General features: G+C 45.3%; 1 protein-coding gene across 1 annotated transcript in view; it reads right to left on the reverse strand.

Moving 5' to 3' along the window:
* ACBD6 (acyl-CoA binding domain containing 6) overlaps positions 1 to 18,622 on the reverse strand; it is an 82,640-nt gene that overhangs the window by 3,834 nt on the left and 60,184 nt on the right. Inside the window, exon 7 of the mRNA XM_005490221.4 lies at positions 542 to 572. Within this exon, the coding sequence (XP_005490278.1) occupies positions 542 to 572 (31 nt within the window). The remainder of the gene's footprint in view (positions 1 to 541; positions 573 to 18,622) is intronic.

Below are 18,622 nucleotides of genomic sequence, written 5' to 3' on the forward strand. Positions count from 1 at the left end.
CGGATCTAATTAGCCTGTAATTGTAGGAGGGACACCAACTGTGACTTGCCTCTGCTGATTTTGGTAGTAGAGAAGCTGCTGCTCTCTCAGCTGTGATCAAACAGGTTTGTCACCAGGACACATGAAGGTGGAGGCCACCTTGTTTGTCCCTTTCCCCTGCCCTCTGTAACCTGTTAAAGCTGGCACAGACCCTCCCTGAAGGCCAAGGGATTTGGCATCCCCTATCCAGAGCCACTCCTGGCTCTGCAGGTGGCACACCGACATCCTGGAGACACAGAGGTGTACAGGGAAAATCTGCATCATTAATTGAGGGAAAAGGAAGGCTTTAAGGTGACATTTGCAGAGGAGAATGAAGGGAGGGCAGCAATTTTCTCCTACCCCTACCATCCTGGGATTTGCTAGTGGAGGTAGCCACTGGTTAATCAAATCCAGCTTCCTTGCTCATTTTTCTCCTGGAAATTGTTTTCTGTGTATAGAGCATTTACTCCAGCTACAAATCCACACTGCTAAGAAGGAAGAGCCAAGCTTAGAGGCAGCTTACCATAATGGAGTGCAGTCTGGCCTTCCCCATCCTGAAAAAGAGAAAGAGACTCGATTTTAGAGGTGTAGGTAACATTGTGGTAATACAAACACATGCCAGTTTTAAATAAATAGGCTGAATCCCAGCAATGTTTTAATTGACCAGACAAACAGCCAGGACACCCAGCTACCTGACAGCTGGGATTTGAATCATCATCCACCATCACTCCCTATTGATGGATAATCAATACCTATCCACCCATAAGAGTGCGTGGATCACGTCATGACGTGAGTATAATTCAGTTCATACTGTTATCACTTCCAGCCCATAAAAATGAAGGATTTCAGTCCTATGGCCTCACTCTGGGATTCTCACTACTCCTGATGCTTTAGTGCAAGATGTTTCAGTGCAAACCCAGCTTTGGCCAACTACCTGAGAGAGGGGTAAAGCGCTGTGATGCTCTCACAGTTCAGTGCACTGAGCTCTTCAGCATATGGAAAAAACCCAGTTTCTTCCACCTGAATAAATCTAGGTTCCTGCCTTCAGAATTTAAGTCTACACTAATACCCAGGTTAAGTTCTATCAAGTCAGGAAAGGGCAGAGTGCTCAGGGATGACAGCAAGTTGTCAAACTGATCCTTGTGAAACACCTGCAGTGCAAGGGCAAAGCAAAGTGTGTGATTTGTAGGTGTTGGCACACAGCTCCCTGGTCCAGCTAACACTTAAGCCACTGCCTCAGCTGCAATGCTTTGGGCAGTGTGTCCCCTTCCCAGACTCCTGTGTCCCCTCCCCAGGGCTCTACCACAGCTGATGCTTCACATCCAGCACTGCATACCCAGGCACCTCACCCTGCCACCAGAACAGGTGAAATAACAGAAGGAAAGAATTATGGCCCCTTTGCTTTCACTACCCCAACCAGGATTAGCCTCTAATTCAGTTCTTGGCCTCCTTAATTTATTTGCATCTGTCTATGGAGACTTAAATTTTTAATTACCATCATCTTTGGGATTACAGTGCAAATTCTACAGTTTGCCGTAGATTCTGGAGCAGGCAAAAGAGAAAAGAACAAGAAAAGAGGTAGAAATTCCACTCATAGCTGGAAGTTTTCTGGTTTCCCAGTGTATTATTCTGCTTGATATTAAGCCTGTTGAGCTGTGGAATTAGGAATGACCTGTGTTTTGGGGTGGGAGGTGCCATGCTTTGCTCTGGGACACTGCACCAACACGACAACCACAGCAGCAACAAGGATAAAAAGCCAGATATAACAGGTATTTGCTGCCTAAATACCCATTTCATATCTTTTCCAAGCAAAGGGGTGGGAGGGTGTGATTTTTCCTTCCATGTGCCACTATGTCCTACTCATGTCACTCAGAGCAGTGTCTGAAGATGCCTCATTCCAGGAGCCTATTTCAAACTGTGGGGAGCACGATGCAAATGGTGTCATTAGATGGTACCACAAACCAAAGAGCTGAGGGAATCACAGCCAGCACCCATGGATTATTCCACACTAAGGTAACCAGTGTGAGCCAGTGCCCCTGAGCTCTCCTTAAGCACATGGCTGCTTGGAGGAGTGACAGGGCCAGCACTGACCTCAGCAGAATACTCAGCAGGGCTGGGGAAGGAGAGGTGGGAGCAGTCTGAATGAGTTATTGGAAAGGCAGGATGTCAAATGTGTGGGCTGGGGGATGGGAATCCAGCTCCCCTCTGCATCACCACCTCCAAGACTGCAGCCAACAAAACCCACAGGTGAATGGGACTGGAGCCATGCAGCAGAAACCCCTTCCCATGGGAGTGCTTTGCTGCAGAACTCCCTATTAAAACACCCAGGGCTGCTCCAGGAATCCTAGAGACATTTGTTCCTCTTCCAAAGGCCTGCAGAAAGCACTGCTGGTTCAGCAGCTGGCTGGGGATAGCAAGGTTTTTTATTTCTCTTAGATGTACTTCCTGGCATCTGCTGGGCTAAGGAGGGAGCGCAGGTCTCAGCATAGGAAATGCATCCCTTTAATCCCAGTGTGCTTTTTATAAAGAACTATTAATCCAATGTTATGCAAACATGGTTTGCACTTTATTTACGCTGCGGATTTTCCCCCTGCTCTGAGCCAGCCCAGTGGCCAAATGCTATTTGTTACACTTCTCAGATGCCGTGCTGTTTGCTTCTATTTCCTCTGTGACAAATTTTAATCCAGGTAAATGGAAAAAGCTCTAGTGTGGTCACTCACTAAAGGCCTTGAAAGCCCTCGGAAAGCTGCTGATCTCAATCCCTCTTTGATTTGGCTTTTTGGAGCACCGTGGCTAATTGCAGCCTGATGTACCCAGCTGCTCCAGGTATGGCCATGCTGAGCCTTCAGAGCAAAATGGTCACACCTGGAGACTAATCAAAGATGGGCTGTGAAAGTCAGGATTACAGCTCCCTTTGTGGGAATTATGTGAAACAAATATTATGTGAAACAAATATTGCCTGCCAGGCACTGGAAGTGTCTGTTTTGCAATCAAACACCACGTGCAGAAGATGAGTGAGGATGAATTGTAGCTGGCCTGGATGCAAGGGGTATTTCCTGATGTGCAACAGAAAGCAGAGGCCTCTTGAGCATCCTTCTCCCAAGATGCGTCTGTGTTAGGATGGATGATCCCAAACAGGTACAAGCCTCTGTCCTCATCCCACTGGCATCAGCCCAAAGAGGGGAACAGCCAGGCTCAAAGCAGCAGTGCACCTTCTGTAAAGGCTTGCAAGGCACTGCAAGGCCCTTGTCCCAGAGCCCTTTTAGCAATTCTCCATCTGTAAAAAGGAGGAACTTGTGGAAATGGCAGAACTCACGCAGGCAGACAGAAAGTGACCAGGAAGGAAAGACCATGACACATTCAAATGTAGGAGTGCTCAGTCCCAGACATGTTACTGACCAACAACAGATCTGATTGCAAGATTTCCTCTTGCCTCCTAATGTGCCATCCCTGGTGGCTTCTACAGCCTCCTGGCACATCTGGCCACGTCAGGGTGACAGCTGAGCAGCACAACCTTTCTGGGAGATGAAACCCCAAATGCCCATGCCTACCAAACCCATCAAAACAAAGATGCTACAAAATCACTGGTACCTTCCTACATGCATGGTCTGTGACAGATGTCACTCAATGAAAATCCAACTACCAGTGGATAACTTATTGGATAACAGGATTTTGTTCTGCTCCTGAGAAATTTAAGCAAGAGAAATGGGAGAAGATGGACCGAGCGCAGATGGACCAACTGTCTTATCTGCTAAGTGGTACTGTGGCTGCTGCACATGAATTCTGTCTTACAGCTGATGGGATTACGCTGGTGCTGCCATCCCATGTTCATTCCTTGGGAATTTCTGTTCCCTGCTTAACCTAACACAAGGTCTGGACTGAAGGGCAGAGACAAGGAAATGACTTGGCTAAAGCTGTTGAGATGCTGTGCACTCTGTAAGTCACCATTTGCCATTTCAAGTAGACTTTGACTGGCCAGTGTCTGACTGTGGTTTCATGGGACACTTTTAAAAGCAGTGCTGTATAAACACTGAGAGCTCAGAGCTGCTTCATTCGCCCTCCAGGCTGTGTGCAGTGGCAGGGTGGCCCGGAGGGAGACACCACCTCTTCCACCATCTCACCTGTTTTGTTCAGCACCAGTGGAGAAAGAGGAAAAACAAATCCATGCTGGTTTCCTGGGTGAGCTTTGGTCCAGCCTGACCTGTTATTGGTGATGAAGTGGGGCTGGACCCTCCACACCAGCACAAGAGTCTGTAGGGGACCCCACACCTCCACACGGAGACCTCACCCCAACACCTGCAGTCACCTCCCCAGGCACAGAAGGAAACCTCTACACTAACCCTGCCCTTTCCAGGGGTAGCACCTGTGCTCTTTGTTTTAAGGTATTTTTCCCCCTATCTCCTTTGTCTCATTTGTGGCACTTTTTAAGGTGCAGGGCTCGTTCCCATTGACAGACTCGGAATGCTGGCAGGGATCTCAGGAGATAAGAACGATGAGGTGATAAGAGTGTTTAACAGCACCGGGTCCTGGGCAGCACGATGGGCCAGAGGGAAGATAAATATTTACACTACATCTTTAGAAGGTGAGTGAATAAAAAGGGCCAGAATAATACAGACTCTGAACAAGCACTGATGCTTAGGAGCTATAATATAAATCTCTGCAGCCTCACACACTCACTCAAGCCAGGGAGATGAAAAATAGCAAGAAAATACTTCCTTCCACTTTTAAAAAGGGTTTTATTTCTCATTTGTTTCTACTTGAGACTTCAACTTCCCAACAATTTACTTTAACCTCATCATCATCTTATTCTCTCTGAAATTTTCTCTCCAAGAAGACTGAGGGTAAGGCTACAGCTCAACACACCAGAATTTACATGCTAATCCCCACCAATACTAAAACCAGGCAAATATAACCAGTCTGAACTCCACCAGATGATTCAGCAGGAGACATCCCCGTGTGCATCCTTGGTCCCAACTCCAAGGCAGCTCAGGCACTCCCCAAGGACCAACACTATGGGACAAAGGATACAGAGCAACCCCTGCTAGAAGCAAAACCAAAAAGCCTGTACTGGTCATGACCAGCTGTTTTTTAGGATTGCAAATAACCCAGGCTGACAAGTGCAGGGCATCCTCTTAAGTTTAGTTCCTCAATTAACTCTCCCACCTCCCCTGTGTGTGCACACAGGTTTGGGAGGGATCCCTTTCTCACTGAGCTGTCCTTCTCCAGGAGCTCTCAGCTCTCTCCTCTGCTCATTCCTCCCACTCTGACCATTTCCTGCTCTGTGCCAGGCAGATATCCCTCAGGATGGAAGGTGCTAGACTGGTTTTTATCACCACCTCTTGGGCCCTTCTCCAGAGCCTACTGCCAGGCCATCATTTGGCCTATCTTCTAAGTGCCTCACAGATAAATTAGATCTGCATAGAGAAGCAATTATTACATTTCTAATGGCATGAACCCTTACAGCACAATCTGCTACTGAAAGGCAAAGAAAATTGCATTAGCTTTTGTTTGATTCAAAATTATGATCAAGGGAAGAGGGATGCTGAAGCCTTTTAAAGCCAAGCCTCTGAGCTGGGGATTTTTCTGTCTGGGGACCTCCCTGCTCGTATTCACTGCTGGAGCTCATACTCGTGGTTCATTTAGGAGTACTAATTTGGAGAAGCCTTTGCTTGTAAAGCTGCTGTTAAAAGCAGATCTAAGAAAGCTCAGAGAGAAGAGGATGCCCAGGAACCACCACTGGCTCCCTCCTGAAGCCTGCAGCTGCTAATGCTCCCAAAGGCCCCCAGCCCGAGGAGTTCAGTGTGCCAGGGTTATGCTAATCCCTCATCGCCCTAGTTTCTAACTGGTGCTGTACCTAAATTTCCAAGTGCAATTTCAGTGGGATTTATCACATCTACTATGATCAGCATGTAGTGCTGCTGGCACAGATACAGGCTCTCAATATCCCACTGCAGACATGGCTGTCATTAATTGCAGAACAAACTGATTTCTGAACCCATGCAGCAGCTCATGCAGCAACACTGAAACTCTCAGGGATGTTTTGCTCTTGAGCATTTTCAACCCATTTTGCAGCCAGCACTGTGTGCCCAGCTGTGTATTTGGACATATTTATAGGTTATCCAAATAATATTTGCTACTGCCTGTTACTTTCAGCACCAGGCATCTTGCTGCTCATCAAACAAGTGTGTTGGTGCAATACAAAAACTGCCAGGAAGCTGCAGGGATCAAAAATGTGTTTGGAGAAGTCAATGCCTAAACCTGTAACAAGTGTCACAGTGCTGTGGCTGAGCCAGCCCCGGGCAAACCATGCAGATGCCATCCCAAGCTATGGACAGGATGATATTCCAAAGGGCAGGATGCTAATATCCGCTTCTCAGGGTGCTTCCCTGCCCCCTCCCTGCATAAAAGTTAGTGCTCCTCTACTGCTTTATCACTTTAGCATGGCTGAGGCAGATACCTGCTTATTTAAGGGGCAGGATAAATGGGCTGAGACAGCTTTCCCATCCCCAATTCACTAGGGAACGCTTGGAAATTCCACCTGACACCGGGAGCGCTCTGTGCTCTTAAACAATCTCCCGTCTGATCCGATTGTTCCCCAGTGGGGAGGCAGGCTGCAGCTAGCTCAAGAGTCATTGATTGGATTAACAGCCTAATTCCCAACAGATGAATAGAATACTGATGTCTTGTCAGCCCACATCATAGAAGGAAAACACAATCTGCTTCTACAGCCCCGAAATTTAACCCTTTGCTTCCCTGCTCCCCCCCCTCCCCGGGGCTGGATGCAGGGTCCAGCACTTTCAGCTGGAGATCTTACCTATTTAAATGAGAAAAGATTTATTAACCTTTGGGACACTCTGCCTAATCACTGACATGCCATGTTATTTTCTGTAAGAAACCTTCTTTTTCACCCTTTCCACACACAAGAGATTCATACCAGGGACCTTTATTATTATTTCTCCTCTCTTTTCCACCTGCCAATACAGGGAATGCTGCATGCTTCACAGTAAGCTGCTGAAAATTCATCAGCTCAGTGATATTCCTCCTGAAACACACAGATATTGAACGTTTTCTGAGTCTATCATTTGATCAGCAGGATGGACCCTGCCTGGAAAGGAACATCCAGCTGTGCTGCAGGAGAGGCATCCCTGCAATGCCCTCTCCCTCCAACAGCTCCTGCCAAGCTGTGGGGCAGGGGAATCAAGCTGGGCACATCATTTGTTCTTGGAGAGCTCCTGTTCTCCACCTCCTAATGGAGACACTAATGTTTTCTTACCTCATAGAAAGACTGTGATAAGAAATTAATTGCTACTGGTTCAAATGTTCACTACCACAGAAGCAGGACTGTGTGCATATTAAAGAGATTCTTCAAGAACAAAATTTATTTACTGAGTCCTTGGCACTGTCTGCATTTATTTCCTTGTTCAGGAGACAAGAATAAATAAAAATAATCTGATTTTAAGGAATTAATTCAAAATGACCCTATTTTTTTCTCAGATCACTGGGGTCCATAATGCTGTGGGGTTTTTTTGCTTCCAACACTCACCTTTTATGCTTGCACTTACAAAATGCAGGCAGGTATGTGAGGGTGTTACTATGAGGGTGGGGAGGCCCTGGCACAGCTTTCCTAGAGAAAAGACTGCAAGGTGTGTAACACCCAAGATAAGCCAGGCTGTGCTGTGAAGCAGAAATAAGGTATTTGCAGTTTTATTTGGGTTTTACAGCTCACATGCAGAGTGGAAACACTCCCTCCATCACTCCTTAACTTTACCAAACTAATTAGCCCAGCTAATAGGAGAGAAAGCATGAAAGGATGGAAGTGCACACCCTTTTTCCCCCCTTCTATAACCAGTAGCTTCTAGTCATGACAGTTTTCAAGACTACAGTGTCTTATAACATTATTATACGTATAATAAACTTGCTAGGAGACTGAATGAAAGAAGCAGTCCTTCCCTCTCCTGGCTTCCAGCACATCAACCTTACAGATAGTCCTGTCTTCAGAGAGACAGTGTGTCACAGAGTGCTCACAACATGGGCAGTGAGGAGACATTAATGACAGAGCTGCCCTAACCAAAATAATTAGCCAGAGACGCCTCATCGACTCAAACAATTCAATTAATGCCCTATTAGTATTTTAAAGTGGTTCAACTTGTCAGCTCTTTTTACAATTTGAAACCATAATGTTTAATTTTCATCCCAGATGTGAATTGTTCCAGGATGGCAATAAATAAATAAATAGATAAATAAATTCAATGAGCCTGTCCAGCTCCTGTCCTGCAATAGGGGTGCATTGTACATTCACGAATCCAGGTTAAGGATGGGGACTGGGGCAGTTGTGGCCTGGAACTAGCAGACTGCAGGTTTTATAAATACATACAGAAATAATTAAAATCTAAGGGGTTTAGAAGGGTTAATCTCCTTTAAATAATCTCTGCCACAAAGCCTGTAAAGTCACTGCTGGCACGATGCCCGCATGGGACCGGCTGTCGGGTATCAGGACAGCACGTGTGGATGGGAGCAGGGAGATTAGGAGGCAGAGGTGGCCCATCAGTGCTGCTGCCCCACAGATGGCTGCCCCAGGGGCTGCAAACCTGCACGAGCAGGGCTGGATCCAGCACCAACCAGTAAGTCAACATGCCACTTGTTCCACCTGATTAAAGAGAGAGAAGGGTGCTGGATTAGGGAGAGCATTGCTGCCACTGCTTGGTTCACCTCAGCCCGTGCTGACTGCAAGGCAAATGCTGGCTGATATTTATTTAAAGGGATTCAGGGCTTTGGAAGTAACTCCTTTTCCTCTGCAGGCTTGAACCTAAAGCCCTGCATGGTGGAGGAGATGTTGCACTTTTAATGGTCAGCTATAACAGCTCAGAGCTGCCACTCTGCCTTTCCAGATGTATTCTTTGTAGAAACTGTCATTTAAAGCCAACAACTGAGTGACCACAAGAGAGACAAAAATCCAGAAGAAAGCAGAGAAGCCACCCCTGTGTGGGTTAAAGCAGTGCCCATGGGTTTGATTCCCTTGATTTGGGCAAAGGCAGGCCCAGGTGAAATGCCCAGGAATGCCATGGCAGAGCTGGAGCACTGGCAGAGAGGTTGTGACATGAGGACAGGCACAGTTGCAATAAAAGCCAAGTCACAATGTGCTGCAGGAGGAGCAGAGGTGCTGCTAACAGCCCAGGGTGCTTTTTCTCCTTCAAGTCAGGGAGGATAAAGACTTTGGAGACTCTTTTAGTGCCATAAACCTTCCTTGGCTTGGTGTGCAAAATCAGCACTTTCCGCGTTGAGACATTCTGAAGCATCCTCTGAACTCATTAGATGAGATCTGGATTTTATTAAGCCAAGCTTGAGAAATCCTGGGCTAGCAGGGAAGCTGAGTTCCAGTGGCACGCAGCCCTCAGCATGAAAAGCACATTTTTTCCCTCTCCTCCTTTAGTGCTAGGAACCTTGCTCAGACATCTCAAAGCACCTGAGGATAGTGCTGTGCCCTGCAGCCTCCAGACAGCCTTTCTTTCCAAGCATGCCTGCTCCTTAAGGATGATGACTCCTCTTTGTGGCTAATCTGGAATTAGAGAGGACATTCACACACTCACAGCATCTGCCAGAGGGGGAAGGCATCAGAGCCTGGATCCTGCCCCACAGTGGAGCACTGCCAGGGAGAAGCCAACTGCATGTGTTGACTTAAGAAGCTCCCATCTCATCACCTCAAAAGGTTGCTGTTTTTGTGACCTCCAGCAGCCTTTTAGCAGCCTCTGTGAATTGTATTAGTAGCTGATTTACTATTTGTTATTTCATAAGGCATGAAGCTGCTCTTTCATTTGCTCACACACCACCAAGTCCAACTACATGAAAACTCAGTCTGTGATCACTGGGGCTGTTTCCTGATGGAAGAAAAGAGGAATAAATAGTGAGGGAAAAGGTTTATTGGTACTGCTTATTCCCAGACAGTCAGGTTTCCAAACAGCTATTAATGAAGAGCTACTACTAAAGAAAAAAAAAGGAAAAATGTCTGGAGAAAACTGCCTCAGGACATCAAACTCTATCAGTAACTGGGATTTCTCGATGGAGCACGGTGCTATTAAAATACAGCTGAACTAAGTACTTGCAGTTTGGTCTGTCATTAGGTATTTAGTGAGATGCAAAATTGATCCTCACTTTAAAGGGCTCTTTCAAAGTCTAGAGGCAACACTTGCTCTCTCCTTGTGCTGTATAATAGAGATGTTCCTAATGAAATTCAGCAGGAGCTGGAGGCAACCAGGGAAAACCTCGGCCAACTTTATAACAGGCAGATTTATGTTCAGGGGTGTCCTGCTCTTCCAATGAGTTATTCTGCACAGGGCAGGGATAACAGGTTCTCCATTCATGGCTTGTACAAGCATGGCAGAAGGTCAAGTTCCCTGGTGGGGCTGGCTCTGTGCTCAGGGGCTGCTCTCACATCTGGGGCTGGGCTGAGCAGCTCCATCCCATTTCCTACTAAAGCAGCCCAGGGAGCCCACTGGGGCCAGCTGGGCCTAGAACTGGGCCCAGCCCACTGGAGCAGATGGCAGGTGGTGGTGGTGGCAGTGACATGGGGCAGTGCTGAACCAGTGACCCAGAGGTGAAAGGCTCCATATCTCCCATTATCAATCCCCAGAGCCCCCTCAGGAGTAAGTGTTGATACATTAATCTTTCTGACTGATGAAAACAAACATTCCACAAGGGAATCTTTATTTATATTGAGCCCAAATCACGCTTAAAAACATAAAGTTAAGGGCAGGCTTAGGTTTCAGCCTTCCTAGTTAATGCCACCCTTTTTCCCTTCTACCAAATGTAAAGAGCACGTCATCAAGCATTAGACTGAGCACAGCCCCAGTGTGGATGGCTGCAGTAAATAATAAACTGGTGTCTGTGTTTCCTGCTGTGCATGCTGTCCTCCTAAACAGTTTAATAAAACAAGAGTATATTTCCAAGCACTGCTGGAGTGCCTCGATGAAGCATGTGGTGTAGGATAAATACCTCCACATCAGGACACTTTTCAAAGCCATCAGGCAGAGGGGTCAGTCTGTTGTGGGTTTTTTTAAAACTGCACAAGCTAATGCTTTAAGAGTGTCTTGATGGAATCAGGGAAATTGGATTGTCCCCCCATTTGCTGGCCTAAAACAAGCCTTTTTTTATTTATCCCATTAGAGGAACACAAGAGAAACCTTTTAAATGTCACTAAAATTTTCCCTGCATTGCAAAACCCAGTCAAAAGGGTTTTAATTTTCCCTGAGACCTCTTAAGTAATGCAGTATGTCAAGATTTAATACCTTGTGTGCAGGGGATTGTCTGCATTCTGTGCTGTTTCACCAGGGTGACTCCATAGGGTCGGTCCTGGTCACTGGATTTGGTCCCTGTCAGCACTGAGCTGCTCAAACAGCCCACACCAGATCAGCTCTGCTGAACAAACAGGCAAGGCAAAACAAGATGAGATGCAGCTTTCCCTGGACCAGTCTGGGACTACCAAAAATTCAGCAGGGCTGCTCACTCTCCAGTGATTTTGCTCTGTGAGTTGGGACTCTCAAGTTTTGGAAAAGCCTGTCATTTTTAGGCTTCATTCACTTATTTATAGGAGAGCTAGGGAGAATTGTCAAGAGGTGCTTTTGTACCTAAGGCTCCACATTCCCCTGGCATATTTAAGAAGACAAACAGGGCAATGCCAGAGGCAGAGGCCAGGATTGTAAACTGGCAGTGCACAACACATTAAAGCACACTGGCTAAAGATGGCAACAGGACCATGACACCTTTGAAGGCTGGGCTGGTGCCCGCTCCAACCTTGCTGTCCCAAGGGCTGAGGGCATTAATGCCAAAACAATTTCTCATCCCACTTTTCAGCCAGTCTGGGAGCTATGGGTGATCTGACCCCCCAAAGTAACCCCCACTAGGAACATTTGCTACTGAAATACACTATTAATTTGCTTTTGTGGGATATGGGAGTTTTCTATCTATGCTGTCATGTTTCTTTTTGCAGACAGTGAACAGCTCATACCACAGTGAAAGAGGACCTGGGATGCCAAATCATTTTGAGTGGGTAATTCTCCCCAAGCCTGGTTTTGCAGAGAAAAGAGGAATTGGAAGGCAATGAGCACCCAAGCTGGGGTATGTGAGCCTCCAGTCTCTTGTTCTGGAATTCACACAGGTGCACTGAGAGCTGGGAAAGGTGCAGAACCCAAGAAATTGAGCAAGGGGAGGCACATCCCAGCCTCTCAAACAGCCCTCAGACCAAGCCACTTCCTACTGATCTTCCCTATGTAGGGCTTCATAATCTATTTTACAAAATGTCAAAATCCAGCACGAAAATTGGAAACAAAAAATGAAAAAAAACCAGACTGGCTGGTTATTGGACCAGGGGCTGTGTTAAAAGGACCAGGAGCAGTCTCTTGTTTCAGAATTCACACAGGTGCACTGAGAGCTGGGAAAGGTGCAGAACCCAAGAAATCGAGCAAGAGGAGGCACATCCCAGCCTCTCAAACATTCCCAGCCTGGTCTCCCTATGTAGGGCTTCATAATCTATTTTACAAAATGTCAAAATCCAGCACGAAATTTGGAAAAAAGGGGGTAGGGAAAAAAAGAAAAAAATCAAACTGGCTAGTTATTGGACCAGGGGCTCTGTTAAAAGGACCAGGAGCACTCTTGCTCTGGAATTCACACAGGTGCACAGAGAGCTGGGAAAGGTGCAGAACCCAAGAAATCGAGCAAGAGGAGGCACATCCCAGCCTCTCAAACATTCCCAGCCTGGTCTCCCTATGTAGGGCTTCATAATCTATTTAACAAAATGTCAAAATCCAGCAAGAAAATTGTAAAAAGGAGGGTAGGGAAAAAAAGAAAGAAAAAAAAAAACCCAGACTGGCTGGTTATTGGAGCAGGGGCTGTGTTAAAAGGATCAGGAGCTGTGTCTTGTTTCAGAATTCACACAGGTGCACTGAGAGCTGGGAAAGGTGCAGAACCCAAGAAATCGAGCAAGAGGAGGCACATTCCAGCCTCTCAAACAGTCCCAATAAACCCCAGCCCTGATCTTCTCTGCAGGGCTTCATAATCTATTTTACAAAATGTCAAAATCCAGCAAGAAAATTGTAAAAAGGAGGGTAGGGAAAAAAAGAAAGAAAAAAACCCCAGACTGGCTGGTTATTGGAGCAGGGGCTGTGTTAAAAGGATCAGGAGGTGGTGGGCCAGGCAGTGGGGGAGGGAATGGGATAAAGTAGTGGGTCTAATCAAATCAGTTGGAAAAGCTGCAGGCTGCGGGAGCTAACCTTGCCAATCAGGGAGGCGGCGGGAGCATGTCTGCGCACACTAAAGCGGGAGCGCGTCCTTGAACCCGCCCGTCCCGTCCTCTCCCCCGCAGCCAGCCCGGCACCCGCACCCTCGGCAGGATTAAACTCCCTCCCCAGCCTTGCTCCAGAGGAAACCAGCGCTGCAAAGGCAGCTCCGAGGGTTCCCTGTGATTAGAGGTGAGCCCATGGGATTGAGCCGGCAAGAGTTGGAGAAATGTTCAAAAACAAACAAACCAAAAAGGAGGGAACAAAAGGAGAAGCCATCCCATTGACAAATGCTGTTGCATTGAGCCTGGCAGCTGTGAGAGGCATTACCAAGCTTTGCTAATGACTAAGGGCACTGAAGTCACTTTAAAATAAATATTCACTAGGAATTACACGGGTAATCTAAAGGGATTATCCTGCTGCCTTAACAGGTCCATAACCTAAACATTAAATGGTCTACACAAGTGTTTGCATTCATTTTGACCCAAATCAACCCTTCTGCTAAAAGCTTTGGAAAGCCAGATTAAATTTTGGAAACCACAGGGCTGCTCTGAGTTAGGGTTCTTATAAATTCCTCCAGAAGGAAAAACAGGGCTGAGCTCTTGGAAACCAGGATCCAGCCAGCAGCCAGGGAAAGGCTTTAGCAGAAACACACACTCAGAACATGAAGCAGCAAGCACAAATCCAGCCTGCCACATAATCCAGTCCCTGTGGTAAAAGTATCTGTGTTCAGAGTCTCCAGCCTTTCGTCCCTGGGGAGACAGGGAATGCCCAGCATGGGAAAAAGGAGCACTGATGTAGAGAATGGGACAAACCCTGTACCTCAGTTTCCCTACCTGTAAAACGCCACATTCCTTCCAGCTGGGGCACTTGTCCCTGTGCCTCAAACTCCTGGAGGGCAATTTCAGCCGATCCTAGAAAAGCTCCATCAGAAAGCCAGCATCAGTCAGTCCAGGAAAACTCACCCTAACTAAGCACATCCTGGTCATGCCACAAAGCCTGCCAAGACCTGAAGCAGACTGGAAATGATGGCTCAAGAGCTTCAGTTTGTACTGAATGCAGCAGCCCTGAACATCCAATTCCATCTACTGTTGAGTTTATGCAAGTAAAGCCCTTCTGTGGGCTGCATCAATGCATGATGAATACTAAACTTGGATCTATAAATGCCCTGATCACTGTATTTCTCTGGGCTGACACAGGCAGTAAGGTTGGGAAAAGCTGGGCAATACCTGGAAACAAAGTTTTGTTTTATTTTCTTCCCAGGACATCCAAAGTTTCCTAAGGAAAATGGGTGATTATTGACTTTGACTACCCTCCCTCAGGAAACATTTTCTACAGAACTTCAAGTCCTGTAACCAGGACTTCTAGTTCCCACCCTCCTTTTGCTATTCTATTAATTGTTCTGCAAAACTTCCGCCACATCTCCTGACCCTGTGGAGGGAGAAGTCCCCAAGTCCCTGTGATTTTTATGCAGTTGTAGCTCTCATTGGAGCAACTGTGCAACAGCATAAAATTCAAAGATCGACAGCTTCCCTGGGTGGCTTTTCACACCTTGAGTGCTCAGGAGACAATACCCTTCTCTGAGAGGAGGCACAGTACTGGGGAGAGATGGTACATATTAATTTCTAAAAGAGGATTTTAATCATGCAACGTCCTCTGCAGTCGCACAGAATTTAATCTCATTGCTGACAGTGGGTGATGGGGGAGCATGTTAAGTGGAAAAGTTGTATTCAAGACCTCCTTGCAGATATGTGCTACAGGCAGTCCCATGGGAGGAGGAAAATGACCCAAACCTGTCTCTGTGGCTGCTGACCACCCTGGCCTGGGCCCCATTCACTCACAGAGCAGAAATGCAGGCGCACTCCCAAAGTTCTGCACAAGGTTCAAGTACACGTGGTAATACAGTTAGCATTTATCAAGCCTTACTTTACAAATATTGATTTATTAATCTAGGCAAGACCCAGGGATATACACACATAGTATTCCCATGTTGGTTACAGAGACTGAGACACACAAAAAAACCCTCATTGTCTGACTTGCTCAAGGTCAAACGAGGAAAAGCACCCACAGGCAGGATTAGTTTTGGGATGCTGAGCTGCCAGCACTGTGCTGTGACTGTCAGGACTCACTGTCCTTTCCCACACTAAGTCTTCCCTCTTCTAAGATCTGGCTTCTCCTAAGTTTACATTGAAGGACACTCTCACTTTGTGATATGGGAAGGAAATATTGAAGTTGAAAACCAAAAGCTGAGAACTCAGACTCTCCCAGCCATCATGGCTGGGTTGGCACTTGCTTTTGCACAGTTATCTTCAGGCTTCTTCCTCCTCTGCTTGCAGGTAGCTTCAGCAGTCTTGGTCAATGAAACAATTCAGTGTTAAGGACAAAAATCCCAAAAGAATTAATATAATTTGTTTCACCAGTTTTTGATGGGCCCTTAAAGTTTGTACTTGGAATCATGAAACAATCCTTTTTTTAGAATCTTCCATGAGAGCAAAGAATGTTGGTGAAAATCAGTGCCTAGGAAGGGTGAAATCCAATGCTTTTTTTGCCTCTCTAGAATAAAAAATACTTCCCTAATAGATTCAAAGTTAGGACAGCCCAAGTGATGACCCAACAGAATACAATTCCATAAAATCCATGCATTCAGTGAAAAAGGATGTGTATTTTCAAGCAGCGCACATCTGACAACTGCTTTCTAAAGCAACTCAAACTACTGACCAGGTAAGTCACCCTAAGCATCCTTTTGAGGTATTAGACTAGCTTTGGACTCCTAATGGATAAAAATTAAGTATGAGACAGCAGGAGATAGCTTTAAAATGCTGAGGAGTTGGAAAGAATGACCATTTGCTTTTGTATACAACAGCCCTTCCTCTAGTATGGGAGAACTGTAAAAAGTTAAAGCATCTGAGTGATAAATACAGACTAAATCTGAAGGAATGGCTTTTAGAAGACAAGGAATTAGGAGAATCCTGCAGGAAAATCATGGTAAGGCTCAAGGCAAATGCTCTGTGATTTATGCTGCTGAAGGCTCGGGATGTTCTGTCCACTCCCAGCTGGCCTGGAACACGGGAAGCTGCTCAGCCAAAGTCCAGCCCAAACTCTCAGGGCAGACAACAGACAGCATGAAAAAAGTGGATATAACTTTATCCCACTCTGAATGCTTAATGACAGAATCAAGGCCTTTCTCCTTGTTGCTCCTTGCTTTTCCTCCTGAAATCCATTATTTTTGTTAATAAAACCTCAGGAAAGTTGATTACCTATACATGCCAGACATAGTCTCCTTTAAGTAGAATGTAATTCATAAATACAAAGAAAATTCTATTTAGTTTTTCCTTTCAAAACCAAACACACCATACTTAGGATGTGATTTAAATTTATTTTAAGAAGCATTTTAAAATTTCCTTGTTAAGGTTTTTTTTAAAATTAAATCCTAATTCTATTCAGATGTACTTGGGCACAAGACAAAACATAAAACCTAATAGTCTAAACTGAGAAGAAATGTCTCATTTGCTGTTTTCTATCCCAATTCAAATGTAAAAATTAAGAATGTTAATAGACTGGGTTAAACTACATAATTAAGCAAACATGGGCAGACATTGTGTACCTGATTAGCAAATGAAGAATAAAATTTACTATAAAGGTTATATTTAGCTGCAAATGAACACATTTTAATGACTACTAACCAATGAACATCAACCCTTCCTTAGAAAAATAAGCAAGAAGTAGATATAAATTGATTATTAAATCAATTAAGTCAATCTTAACCTGTCAGGATCTCCCTCATTAGATTCACTGATGGATTCAGAAGTATGGCCAGGCAAACACAAAATGATGCAGCGCCAAAGGTACAGTCACACACAGCACCTTCACCCCAAATTACACCTCAGGCTCCCAAACTAAGCATATCCACTAATGCATGGAGCCCATTAATTTGTCCTACTTTCCTCTATTAAACTAACAGGAAAAAAAAGTGTGTCCCTGTAAGAGCCTGAACCATTTTGAGAATCTGGTGAAGCCTGACTGACTTTTTATTTCTTAGAAAAAAAAAAAATAAAGATTGTGTTTAAATGTAAAGCAACTGGTTGCAGCATTGTGGGATTAGTTGGACGAATCCTTCTGTGGATATAATCAGCTTAATGGCAACAAAGATCACAGTGCAGTGAGTGCAGCTGTGACACAGAGCATTTTACTGAAGGGGAAGGTTTGCACCAGGCTGGAAAAGTCCCTTTTTATTTCCAGTCTCTTTTATTTCCAGCCTCTTTCCCTCTCTCTCTCTCTGCAGTCAACATCCCATCAGCTCCATTAGCATGAGAGAATTAAGGAGGGAAATGGGTGGGGTGGAGCAATTTACGTCTGTGGGTCAGCATACTTACACAGCGTCATATAATTCAATTAAATGGACAAATAAAGTGGTGCTAGTTGTTTTCCAAACTCAGGTTAATTTTAACTTAATTCCCACACTGCTGTGGGCCAAAGGGCTGTCTGAGGCTGCCTTCCACATGGCTAAATGGCCAGCTGTCTGTTATGGAACAGACATGCTCTTAAGAGCATCCTTACTCTCAGGATGTTCTTAGTATCCTCATTTTCTCACAAAAAACCTGAACTTCAGACTAAAATGGAAGACTTAATTCCCTTAATTACAGCTCTATTTGCACTGGCAAATTAATTGCTTTATATTATACCTTTTCTCACTGTTAAATTGCAAAAACACTCCCAAACAGCAGAACATAACAGATGTGAGATTTTAGCTTGTCATATAAGAAATTAAGAAATGCTATTTTCTAGATTTCCTAAATTAAGACTTCCATCATTAAATCCGCTGATCTACCTAGCACAGACAGTATTAACACAAAAAAGAAACAACTAAATCCTAATTTATTAACCACTAGCTATTCTCTTTATGGGTTTTGCTTCCTCCAGGAAAAATCCCCTGAGACACAGGTGAATGCACTAATGACTGAAAACCACTGAGGATAAATACAGAAAACCTACAAATCTATTATATGGAGAAAACTGATGGATATCAGTTTGCTGAGCAGGAACACCTTAGGAACAAGCTGTAGAGCTTGCTAAGCTCTTCCCTCTCAGCTGTACCACTCAGACCCATGCAGCTGCACTGTGGCACCAGACCTGTGAAGGAGAATTCATTTCCATCTGCAGAATAAAGACCTTTTTAGGCACCACAATGTTTTGAAGCCCTTAAAATAAATCAGTGCTTGAAGATCCACTGCATTTTCCATAAATAATGCAAACATTCCTCTGCCTCGGCCAAAATTCCCTGTCTACAAAACATCAGTGCAACACCCTGCTGTCAACCTCCCCACCAGGAATACTTG

This window comes from Zonotrichia albicollis, chromosome 8 (genome assembly GCF_047830755.1).
Source record: "Zonotrichia albicollis isolate bZonAlb1 chromosome 8, bZonAlb1.hap1, whole genome shotgun sequence".
NCBI classification, from domain to species: Eukaryota; Metazoa; Chordata; class Aves; order Passeriformes; family Passerellidae; genus Zonotrichia; species Zonotrichia albicollis.